This window comes from Cervus elaphus, chromosome 20 (genome assembly GCF_910594005.1).
Source record: "Cervus elaphus chromosome 20, mCerEla1.1, whole genome shotgun sequence".
Classification (NCBI taxonomy): Eukaryota; Metazoa; Chordata; class Mammalia; order Artiodactyla; family Cervidae; genus Cervus; species Cervus elaphus.
The window spans coordinates 30,032,790-30,045,419 of record NC_057834.1 but is presented as its reverse complement, the minus strand read 5'-3'; the positions used below and the strand labels follow the sequence as shown (position 1 = coordinate 30,045,419).

The 12,630-nt window shown below is 47.4% G+C and overlaps 1 protein-coding gene across 4 annotated transcripts in view; it reads left to right on the top strand.

Moving 5' to 3' along the window:
- DDR2 (discoidin domain receptor tyrosine kinase 2) overlaps positions 1 to 12,630 on the top strand; it is a 172,619-nt gene that overhangs the window by 79,032 nt on the left and 80,957 nt on the right. Inside the window, exon 1 of one of the 4 annotated variants that reach the window (XM_043876637.1) lies at positions 10,579 to 11,328. The exons of the other annotated variants lie outside the window; for them this stretch is intronic. Coding sequence (XP_043732572.1) covers positions 11,320 to 11,328 — 9 coding nt within the window. The 5' untranslated portion in view covers positions 10,579 to 11,319. Of the gene's footprint in view, positions 1 to 10,578; positions 11,329 to 12,630 lie in introns of those variants that run through there. 4 annotated transcript variants of the gene reach the window in all.

Here is a 12,630-nt window from a genome sequence, read left to right as displayed (position 1 = left end):
CATAGAACCAATGAGTGCAAAATGACCAAGAGCAACATAAAGTCTTTATCAGTTCAGTTCAGCTGCTCAGTCGTGTCCGACTCTTTGTGACCCCATGGACCGCAGCATGCCAGGCTTCCCTGTCCATCACTTTCATTTTGCCTGGATGCTGTCAACCCAACTAGACTCACACGTGTGACTCTGAGTATAGATGATTCGTTGGGTGTGTATCACCAATAAAGTCTCTAAGTATGCAGTTTGTTGATGTGGGCTTAAGGAGAGTTACTGCCAATGGTAGTTTAAATTTTACCTGCAAATGATTTCAACCTTATAGCTCTCATTCTTCTCTCAATACTACAGAACTTTTGCTCTTTACCATAGAATATAACCACATAAATTTGGTACTGCTTATTGTCAAGAAGGAACAAAAAATGAGAGAGGGCATGTCCTTGGTGTTCCTTTCCTTTATTTTTCAGATTAGTAGTATGTCAGGGGGAATATTTAGTTCATCCAAGGTTACACCATTAATTGAGCAGCTGGTCAGATACTGTTTCCACTAGACCACTTAGCTAGGTAACTCGGCTTTAGGAGAGAAGGAGGCCTAAACTGTGGCATTTCTGATCTCTAATGTGTGTGTTCATTTTTTCTCTTTTACCACTTATCACTGTGCCTGGTATAGTTCTCAATAAAAGCTGGTTAATGAATATTTCAAGTTTTTTTTTTTTCTTTTTGAAAGTTGGAAAGATGTTTAAAGAGAAAAGACCGTATTGAGTAATAAGGAATTCAGTATAACTATGGAGGTCAGATCTTGGGAGAAAGACACTGTGAGGTTTGTTCAGAGATAGATAAAGCATCTTGCTGGGTGTCATGGTGCCTACAAAGGACGTAGAACTCAGTCCAATCTCAATGAGCTTATAATGGGATGAATATACTTGGCACTGTATAAATGGGATAAAAATAGAGAAAAGACTGCATCATATGAAAAAAAATTAACTTCCAATCCAAGGGAGAATGTAATCAATGAGGAGTTCAGAGAAGGGAAGGTAATGGAAGGCTTGCTATTTTGGTGGAAGGGTGGTAAGTATAAGTGAGACACAGGTGTGCTCCAAAACAGTACCATTCATTGAGTTCCAGCCACAAGTGGCAAACAGTTCACAAACCCACAGTCAGCTTAAGTTCCTGAGACAGAGGAGATTAAGAATGTAAAAAAGGGAACAAGAGTTTATCAGGCACATTTGTTGTTGTTCAGTTGCTAAGTCATGTCCCACTATTTGTGACCCCATGAACTACAGTATGGAGAAGGCAATGGCAGCCCACTCCAGTACTCTTGCCTGGAAAATCCCATGGACGGAGGAGCCTGGTAGGCTGCAGTCCATGGGGTCGTGAAGAGTCAGACACGACAGAGTGACTTCACTTTCACTTTTCACTTTCATGCATTGGAGAAGGAAATGGCAACCCACTCTAGTGTTGTTGCCTGGAGGATCCCAGGGACGGCGGAGCCTGGTGGGCTACCGACTATGGGGTCGAACAGAGTCGGACACAACTGAAGCGACTTGGCAGCAGCAGCAGCAGAACTACAGCATGCCTGGCTTCCCTGTCTGTCACCATCTCCTGGAGTTTGCTCAAACTCATGTCCACTGAGTTGGTGATGCCATCCAACCACCTTATCCTCTGTCATCCCCTTCTGCTCCAGCCCTCAATCATTCCCAGCATCAAGGTCTTTTCCAATGAGTCGGCTCTTCACATCAGGTGGCCAAAGTATTGGAGCTTCAGCTTCACCATTAGTCTTTCCAGTGAATATTCAGGGTTGATTTCCTTTAGGATGGACTGGTTTGATCTCCTTTCTGTCCACAGGACTCTGAAGAGTCTTTTTCGGTATGCAGCCATCTTTATTGGGCGCCTCGTGTGTTCGTGTGCTCCATCCTGTCTGACTCTTTGTGACCCCATGGACTGTAGCCCACCAGGCTCCTCTGTCCATGGGACTCTCCAGGGAGAATACTGGAGTTGCCATTTCCTTCTCCAGGGGATCTTCCCAACCCAGGGATTGAACCCGGGTCTTCTGCATTGCAGGCAGACTACTATACATTAATTCAACAGATTCCTTGAGCACCTGCTCCACATCAGGCAGTATGTTAGATGTTGGGGATTCAGCAGAGATCAAGGATCAGTGCTATCTTTGCACTGGAGTGTCAATTCAAGAGTAGGCCAGGCTATGTGCTAGGAACCGGGTGTTCCAGATCCTGGTTTCCTTGTTTAATGAATTTTATAGTAGTTTCTTCTGCTCCACCCAACACCAACCTTCTTCAGAGTCTCTGTCTCCCTCAAGCCTAGTTCTGTCAGGAACTAGGACAGGACAGGCTGGGATCCCCATGGATTGGTGACACCACCTGCCATTGGGTGCTCAATGCACATTCCTGCGGTCACTGCTGAGCAGGGTTCTGGGGAAAGGAGCGCAGTCCTTCGTTTGGCTTCAGACTTTCCACTTTCCTTTTAAAATGTCTGACTGACATAGTTAGTTCTCAATAACTCAATATCCTCAGCCTGAAAAGGACCCAAGGCTCAGGAAAGAGGTGCCCGCATGTGTTTGCTATCAAACACAGATCATTGGCAGCTGTCCTCTTCACGTCTTTCTCTGGTGGAAGCACCACGCGTTAGAGGGTTCAGGGTCTGGGGTCGGCATGTTGTAGAAAGGACAGCTCCCTGGCCCTAGCCCCCATGTGTTCTAAATGCCGTGTTCCCTGGTCACCAGGGCCAGCCTTGGAGCCGTGGAGCCACGTGGCCTGAGAGCCGGGAGGGCCGGGGTGCAGAGGACACGTGTGTGCCTCGTCCCTGTCTGTGGAGGGTTGCCGTGTGCACGTCCTGCTCTGCAGTTTGATGCACGTCAACATCAGACGACGGTCTGACAGGACCTCTGATCTGTCATAGACCATTTTACAGAACATGAGTCACTAGGGCCTCTTTATGGTGAGCTGAGCAGTTTCGTTAGTTCTTACTTTAAGAATGAAGCTTGTAGGGTCTGCCAGGTCCCCCTGAGGATTTGTCCTTGGGCTTTGCGGAGCCCCGAGGGAGCAAGTCCCCTCCATGTCCCCATGGTTCCTTCCTTTCTGATGAATGCTTGCTCTTCTGCTCAGCGGATGCCTCCCAGGCCCTTGGGGGAGATGAGCCTCCTTTCTGCGGAGACCTTTGGCTGGACTTCTCTGACTCTCCCAGAGGTGAGAGACCGCGGTTCCTGAAGCCTCAGGCTTGGCACTGGCTCAGCCGTGGTGGATCCAGGACCCTGACCTCCAGCCTCATTCCGTCTAAGGGCCTCTGTGTCCCAGAGCGACCTCGTGGGCTCTCTCTCTGCCTGGCTCTTCACAACCTCTGCCACGAGTGATGTTCGTCCTAGACACGAGCCAGTGGATTCCTGAAAGGGGCTGTGTGGGCTCTGCTGTCCATCTCTGCCCTGGTGTCGGCCTGGCGGCGCTCTCCCCTGTGGTCTGGGCAGGGAATGATGATGAGCCAGGGCTGCTGTTGTTTTTGTTTTGTGATATTTAAAGCAACCTAAGCTCTCATTACTGTAATACAGTACATGCCTTGGGCTGGAGGGAGGAGTAGCGTCCCTCCCGGATCAGGGGCAGTTCTGTGATGTTGCAGGGAGCCTGGGAAAGTGTTTGGACCCTGGCTGACAGAGTTCAGAGCTCCAGGGCTGAGAGGGGCTGCAGAACTCCCCCACTCTTTCTCCTCCCAGCCCCCTCATTTGAACCAGGAGGGAGCTGGGCCTGCTCAAGGAAAGGAATTGCTCAGACTGGGGCGTGGTAGTGGAAGGGTTGGGACTAGAAAGCGGGTCCTGAGATGGATTTGCCATAGTAGGTACAGCTTCTGCTTCTGCCCTCCTCATTAATTCAAGATCCTTTTGAGGCCGCGAACTTCATTTTGTATCTGTAATTTTGTATTATGTTTCTTAAGCAAAGGGGTCCTTCCAACTGTCTAAGTTTCAAGAGCCACAGAGCCACCCGTTGCTGCCCAGACCTTTCTGCTACACTGGACTGCCTGTGTTTGTGAGGAGAAGGGGCGGACGGGAGCCCCGAGATCTCACTGCTGTGATGCCGAGTGCAGGTCTGAGGTCAGGCACCTGAGAGGCTCCGGGTCAGCCAGTGGGAATCAGGGAGCACAAGCTGCAGGCAGGCGCATCCGATCTCGTAGTCTCACTCCTAGGCATGTGTCTGGAGAAAATTCAAATTAAAAGAGATAAAGGCACCCCAGTGTTCATAGCAGCATTGTTTACAATATCCAAGCTGCCAGGGAAGCCCCAAAGACATAGGAGCCACCTTAAATGTTCATCTTCAGGTGAGTGGATCCCGAAAATGTGGTAAATTTACACAATGGAGTGTCACTCAGCCATAAAAACAAATGAAATAATGCCATGTGCAGCAGCATGGGATGGACCCAAAGATTATCATGCTAGGTAAAGTAAGTCAGAAAGTGAAAGACAAATACCATGATATGTCTTGTATGTGTAATCTAACATATGATACAAATGAACTTATTCACAAAACAGAAGCAGACTCAAAGATATAGAAAGTGAACTTATGGTTACCCAGTGGGAAAGGGGGTAGGGGAGGGATGAATTAGGAGTTTGGGATTAACAGGTATGCACTACTATATATAAAATAAATAACAAGATCCTCCTGTATAGCACAGGGAACTACATTCAATATCTTATGATAAACCAGAATGAGAAAGAACATGAAAAACCATATATACATGTGTGTGTTTGTGTAAATCACTTTGAATATAACTGAATCACTTTGTTGTACACCAGAAACTGACACAGCATTGTAAATTGACTTTACTTCAATTTAAAGAAAAGGTGGAGGCCAGGGGGATGGCCTCCTGAAGGCAGATTCACTTGTGGTGGTGTGGTAGAAATCTTGCAAGTGTAGGAGAGCTGAACATAACTTTGTGCCCGGTGACGATGAACAGTTTGACTGGACTGGGTGGGGAAGGCATGCCAGAGTCCAGCCCCCAGACCTCATCAGCCTTGCGGTAGGTAACCATATATCGAATGCTTGTCGCACTTGCCACTTGTGTGAGCTTGGACAAATTATCTGTTCTCTGTGTTTCTGTCTTCTCTTCTGCAAAGTGAGGATAATAATGATAAAAACTTCAGAGAGTTGTTATGAGGGCTGAGAAAATTCATGTAAAACTGAGCATATTGCCTATTGTATAATATGTGCTCCAGAAATATTTACTGTGGCTCTCATAAGCGGTGAGGGGTAAGAAATATCCTTGCCCTTTGGAACTCACAGTTGCACTGAGGAGACAAGATTTTCCCACGTATATATGAGCCCAGTTAGGAGCTGTATCAGTCAGGGGACGGTATCTGCTATGTTACGGGGTATAGATGCAAAGGAGTCAAGAGAGGAGATTCCGTTTTGACCTGGGAGAAGTGCCAAAGAGGAGGTGGGAGACTAACTGAGAAGCCGGTGCACTCCATCTGCTCAGGTGTCAGCAGGGAGATGGACAGGGCAACAGCCACTCCTGCATCCTAAGGACCCCTCTGGACATCTGCTCATCTGCCTAGCATGCTCACCGATGGTCTCCAGACTATGCTCTGAAAATTCAAAGAAGGCATGACAAGGTCCCTGCCTGCAAGAGCTCACACAGCCTAGTGGGGAGGGGCGTACAGAGAAATATTGCTACTAACAAATGTTCTATTCATATCTATATATATCTCCAAGGCTATCATCTGAGGCCAAAGGTGGGTTGGGGCAAGGCAGATAGGTGTTCAGAACATGAGTTTGAACAAAAGCATGGATCTACTTGGTGAAAACGGACAGCTTCAAAGGAGCTGGAAGGTGTGCGTCTTTCTGCAGGAGAGGTGGAGTTGATTAGAACTTTCTGAGACTGAGAACGGGGAGGCTTTGAGACCAGGATCAGGCACGCTTTTGGTCTCTTGCTTGTCCTTGGCAATGCAGGGGTTAGGAGCTGAGCTAGGAAGTGGGGAGGATTAGGCCTGGCAGGTTGGAGAGAGGAGGCTCTTTACACATCAGGAGTAGGTGCCAGGCATTGGTGACGCACAGGGAAACTTCCTGAAGTCAGATGAAGTCTGCAGATGTTTCATAGCCTTAAATACACTTATATTTTCTGGTTCAGAGGCTTCCAGTGAAAGTAACGTAGAAGGGAATGTCCAGCTAGCAATAGGAAGGAAGCATGAAATGCAAAGGGTTAGAGGCCAGACTTCTCATGATCAGTGACATTATTACTTTGGCAAGGAGCTGCAGGTGAGGAGGGAGTGACTTGCTTGAAGAGAAGGGAAGGACTCAGGAAAGGAGTCCCAGACATTTGGTCCTGATCCAACTACTGAATGAAACTTTTGGGCTCTGGGGTTTGAGCGGGGACTCTTGGGCTATATTTGTCTAAGGTGGTGGGGCCCACTTTACATTTAGTGTCTGCATGTCCCCATGACAAGGATTGCATAATATCGCATCTTCTGCTTTGCTCGGCCACCCCTAAACTCAGAGCAAAGTGAGCAGATTAAGTTTATCACTGCGCTCCAGTCCTTGCTCTGCTTGTTTTTCTTAAGACTTTTGAGTAGAAGACCTTCAGGTCCCCAAAAGGGTCTATGAGGTGTCTGAGCTTGGTCGTGATGGCAAACAAGCTGGTCAGCGCTAAACTCCTCTCTTTCTTTTTCTCAGCCTTGAAGGTCTTAGTGAGCCTTCACCTCTTTCATTGGCCAGGCCATTCAAACTTTGCAGTTTTTCAGAATTCTTGTTTTTATTTTTCCTCCTTGGTCTTTCCTAAAGTCCATTATTCATCCAGACCCACTTGTGTATCTCCTCCTCTATCACACCATCCCTGTAGCTATGACCTGCCATGAACTTGCCGGCCTGCTATCTTTGTTTTTCCAAATGTTTGTATGTGCCAGCCATGTAACTCTTCCGATGCTTTTTTGTTGTATTGCCTCCAGGTGACTCAACCTGTACTGGGCTCACAACCGATTTTCAGTATATATGTGTCACCTCAACTGCTGAGCTTTTTTTTGTTCCCATGTACCATTCTATTCACAGTAACACTTGTTATTCAGTTGCTAAGTCATGTGTGTCTGCGACCCCATGGACTGTAGCACGCCAGGCCTCCCTGTCCCTTACCCTTTCCCGGAGTTCGCCCAATTTCATGTCCATTGAATTGGTGATGCTTTCCAGCCATCTCATCCACTGCTGCACTCTCCTCCTTTTGCCATCAATCTTTCCCAGCATCAGGGTCTTTTCCAGTGAGTCAGCCATTTGCATCAGGTAGTCAAAATATTGGAGCTTCACAGTACTACTACTAACAACTAAATGCTAATGCTATCTAAATGCTAATAACTTACTATCTCCCAGGCACCGGTGCTATAAGTCCTTTATGTTCATCATCTCAGTTAACTTTAATTGTGACACCATTTTCTACTTTTATCCATATTTCATACTTTCCAGATCTATAGAAAACGTGTCCTTCAACCCAAAGATCAATTAGTATCTGGCTGAAGTGCCTGACCTGTATCATGGCTGAAGTTTTCACTATAGAATATGGTTGCAAAGCCCTAAGAGGTGAAATTCTTGCTTCCTCCTTCAGCTGATGGTCTCAGAGAAGGTGAGGGATCTCCATTCTTTTTGTGGCAAAAGCACTGGTGTTAACCCTTGTATTTGGGAGTCCCTGAATATGTTACGGGAAAGACACCTAGGTCCCTTTGCTGAAAGGGGAGATGCTGGCTGGTGGGCCTCCTGCAGGCACCCAAAGCAGGGTTCACTGGCATCACACCTAATCTCTTCTGAGGCTCAGGAGGGTTTCTGATGGATGGATGAGATCAAATTTACTTCACATTGATTGGGCCTATGCAAATTAATAAGCAGCCTGATAGAGACATGTGTTCTTAAGAGGCCAGCACGACCATGAACCACAAGAATAAGGCAGCCCTGGTGGAAATGGAATGGCTGGAGCCAGGTCTTGGCCCTCGTGGCTTTGGGTGGCTGGACTGAAAGGTCGTTGGGGCGTGTACACTCTCACAGGGGAACAGAACAGCGCTTGATCTAGCAGCATGATCATGTCACTGTCCCGCCAGGCATGGCCACAGCCCTGCCCTCCCCAGCCCCAGGCTGGTTTGTGCTGTGCTGGTTCATAGTTAAGTGTCTGAGTCTTCCGTGACTTGTGAATGACTGTACGTAAAGGGTCAAGTCACTTTCTCCAGAGACAACATCACTCCTAGGATGTTCCCAGCAAGGTTTAGTGTGCTTGTCAAAGGCAAGGAGTTTATACTGGCGCTATTGTCTGTTTTATGACCTGGCCATCGACCTGCGAGTGTGTCTGAGCACCCACTGTGTAGGTGTGAACTGATGCACAGAGGGTGATGAGTGGTTTTTGCCTGTAACTTGCACATTTATTGAGACAAGGAGATGTACATAGTAAAAATAAAGTAGAAATTCAAATATCTGTGAAAATTTATGAGCTGGACATTGTTCTAAGTACTTTTTATGTAATAACTCATTCCATCCTCACGACACTCCTAGAGAATCTAGGTTCAAGTGTGTGGTCAGGTCCACATAACTGGTGCAGGATTCAAACCTGGAAAGTCTGGCTTTGGACCCGGTGGCTGGGAAGGAGTTGTTGGAGAGAGGGGTGGTCAAGCATGGGGTGCAGGGACCCAGGGGCAATAAGAAGGGGTGATATAGTGAGTAAGATGCTGCTTCCAGATTCACTACCAAGCCCTCAAGGGAAAGGCACTTTATATGTGGATGGTTGGTCTTTCAGCCCACCTCTGGGTTTAATGAGAGAGCTGTGTCTCTTGCTCACCATTGTTTCCATTTTACCCCTAGACTTTGAGGCAATGGGCAGATTGCTGACGAATAACAACGAGGCAGCATTCAAAACCCAGTACTTAGGTCTGCAGGAAGCTGTGCCTTCCTTACCCAAGGAGGTTGTTCCAGTTATTTTTTGCCATGTGATGAATCACCTCACAACTTAGTGACTTAACAGACAGCAATCATGTTATTGTTGTTATCGCTTCTGTTTCTGGGGACTGGGCTCAGTTCAGCTGTCTTGCCCACGGTCTCTCCTGGGATGGCCGGGGCTGGAGTCACGTGGGTGCCTTCCTCACTCACAAGTGTGTGAGTCTCTGCTGCTGCCAGCAGGGACCTTGGTGATGGTATCCGCCAAAAGACCTGTGCCTGGCTTCTCCACGTGGCCTGGGCTCCCTTATTGCCTGGCAGCGCATTCGCAGGGCAAGTCTGTGAGAGAGCCCAGTGGATGTGGGTTACCTTCTGGGGCCCAGCTCTGGAGTTTCACAGCCATCACTCTTCCTGTTTTAATTTTGTTAGAGGCGAGGCACCCTGTTGAGCTTGTATTCAAGGGGAGGGAAATAAGATGCCAGCTTTCCATGAACACATGACTGCATGTCACGGATTTGTGGACACGTTTGAAAACCATCACAGAGATTTTCCAAATAACTTCACTCTGGTTTAAAGAGATCAGTTACTGAGACAGACGGGGCCTAAAGCAGGTGTGTGTGCCGAGTTTGAGGAAAGAGAAGCAGGAGGCCGGACCAAGGGAGGCAGTGTCGTCAGAGAACCCATGCTAGCCTGGGTGACCAGAGGCCTGGCCCTGCCTCTGACCAGCTGCTGCCCACACGGAGGCCTCTCTGCTTTGGGGGCTGATTGACCTTCCTTACCTTTAACCGCAGAGGATTGATGCAGTTGAGTTTTCGGGTACCTTCAAGCTTTTGTGGCTGTGAGTCCATAATTTTGAGGACTGATATCTTTATTTCATAACCTCTAAAACCTTCTGACAGACCGTCAGTCAGCCCTCCTGCTAACCTTCCTGGGCTCAAGCTTGCCTCCAGGCAGCCCTCTGCTCCCCAGGACGTGGGTCAGGGGCCTGAGGAGCCTGGGTAGAGGGTGGGATGGGGTAAGAGAGTGAGGGAGGCGGGGTGGGGAAGGTGCTCAAGTGGGGGAGCCTGGAGGTCAGGGTGGAAGTAAAACACCCTGGTGGGGAGCCGAGGCTGCTGGAACTTGTTGAGATTGGAGGCTCTGCCGGCGGATTCAGCAGGCCGGGGGTACTGAGCTTCTAACAGAGCCTGCCTTCACTTTGTATCAACCTTTTCCCTCCCTCCTCCTAATCTCATGAAGGCACTCTTGCGATTATATCCTTGGAAAGGATGGCAGACAGATGCTGTCCCACCGTGGACGTTCTGTGGTCCCTCTGCCCCGGGCAGGGGGAGTGTCCTCGCACAGGGCTCTCACTCAGCGACCTCTAGCTGTCTCCATTTTACAGGTGACAGGGTGAGGAAAGCAAAGCTCTCTTCTAACGAGGGCAGGAACACGGCTGGCTGCGTCATCCCCCTCTGAGCAGCGGGGGTCACCTCGGGTCATCTGGGGAACATCCTGTGTGCTTAAACACTTACAGACTGGGCCGACCCAGGTCTTTGGCTCAGCCCTGAGCAGCTACGTTTTGAGAAGCAAGAGATTGGGACTCCCAGAGGAAAGTTGGGAATGAGGAAGACATCAACAAATCCTTGGGAATCAATATAAAACAGGAGGACGTTTGGTACAGTGAGGGGGTGCATGTGTGTGTGCCTCTTCCTCTGCCAAAACTAAGCTCATTTCTGCATATTTGTTTGCTGAGTATGAAATACTCCAAAGATTGCGCTTTTTATTTGTTGAATCTGAAATGAAAAATGACTCAGCAGAGAGGAAAACAAGCCTTGAATGCCCTGAATGGCCCCCTGAACGAAAATCTATGGCCGTAGAGCATGTGGCTTCTCATCTCCCCTCCAGGCTCTTCAACACACACGGGGACAAGTATACCATGCCCAACTGTGCACACAGTCCACCTCAGATTGGTTCCTGTTTGGCCTAGGTCCCTTTATCTCATTTCCCTTCCCACTCCAGCCTTTCCAGGGCCCCCACCCCTTCCTACAGGACGGTCTACCCGAGTTTAGGTGGAGGGGCCCTGGCCGCAGGCCATAGCTGATTTTCTAGGAGGGCAGGCACTTCCTATCTGGCTCCTTTCACAGGCTCAGTGTAAAGATCCCTCAGGGAAATCTGAGACTTTTTATTTTTCCATCAAGTGGTAGTCACCTCAGATTATCTCTAGCTTTTGGACCTGGAAGGATGGATTATCTGGGAAGAATGACCATCTGCCAAACCAGACGTTACCTGCTTGGTACACAAGCTGTATTCCTGGAAAGTTGAGTATAAACTGGATTTAGGTGTACTGAATCATATTCTGAATTACTGGAAGGATTTTCTATCAGAGGAACTTAGCAGCAGATCCTTTTGTAAAGTAAAGCAGTATTTTGTAATGTGGAGACTCTCTCCATGATTTATGACTTTGGTAAGTAGATGGAACATTTTTGTATACTGAATGTTATTTTAAATGTACTGTGTGGAAACTTGTTATTCAAAGGTACTCAGCACCGAAGGCTTGTTCAAAGAATTATTGTGTAGTGTGGATAAACTTTTCATGATTTATGAGCTTGGCAAGTTCAGACGTATCTTAAAGTGGGATATACCTCTAGCTCTGCTTCAGAGAAAAAGGTGAGTTTTGCTAACAATCAGATTTGGGGGGGGGGGGATGAGAACTCTACTATCTGTCAGTTATAGTCACTTCAGAGGGACTTGGGAGAAATAGAAATAGAGGTACTCAAATTTTCCATTTTTTTTTTTTTAGGGCAGGAAATCCTAAGGGTGGCCTTTTTTGCCTACTTTCCGTGTTATCACCAAGGGGAAATTATGGTGCTATTTTTTCCAAATAAATGCAGCTAACTATTATAGCAACACTTACGAAACTGTTTCTTTTTATATTAAATCTGTATCTTCTGAATAAATATCGTCTATCTACCTCTTCATCATCTCTTGTCTGTCTACCATCTATCAGTGCTATAGCAGGAAACAGACACTGCAATATGGCTTGTGTAGCCCTGGAATCTGTTGCTCCACCAGCACAGAGAGCCTCCCACCCTGAGACCCCTCGGTGTGTGAGCTGTGTGGCAGACCTCAGCTTCTTGTACACCCTTTCTCTCTCAGCAGCTCAAAGGTCGCTTCAGCACTCATCTTCAGGGCTCGATCTTCACTCACTGTCCTATTGGAGCCCCAGAGTAGAGCTTGCGCCTGGGAATGTGGTTTGACTCTCGGCTCAGCTTTATTGAGCTATAAATAACATACAGCGTTGTGTAAGTTTAAGGCATACAGCCTGCTGATCTGATACATTGATATGTGGCAAAATGATCATCATCATAGCTTTAACTAACATCTTCATTCTGGCATATAATTTCCTTTTTGTGGTACGAATATTTAATATCTATACTTTGGTATAAAATATAGTATTATTAGCTACAACCACCATGCTGTACATTAGATCCCCAGAACTTATTCATCTTATAACTGTAAGTTTGTACCTCTTGATTAATATTTCTCCACTCTAACCCACCCCCTTCCCGTGATAACTACAACTTTGTTTCTCTGAGTTTGGCTCTTTTAGATTCCACACATAAGTGATAGCATAAGGTAGGAAATGGTCCAACATTAAAAAAAATTTGGCTGCACCCTGTGGCACGTGAGACCTCAGTTTCCCAACAAAGGGTCAAAGCCACACGCCCTCCCTTGGAAGGTGGAGTCATAGAAGGCAGAGTCTTAA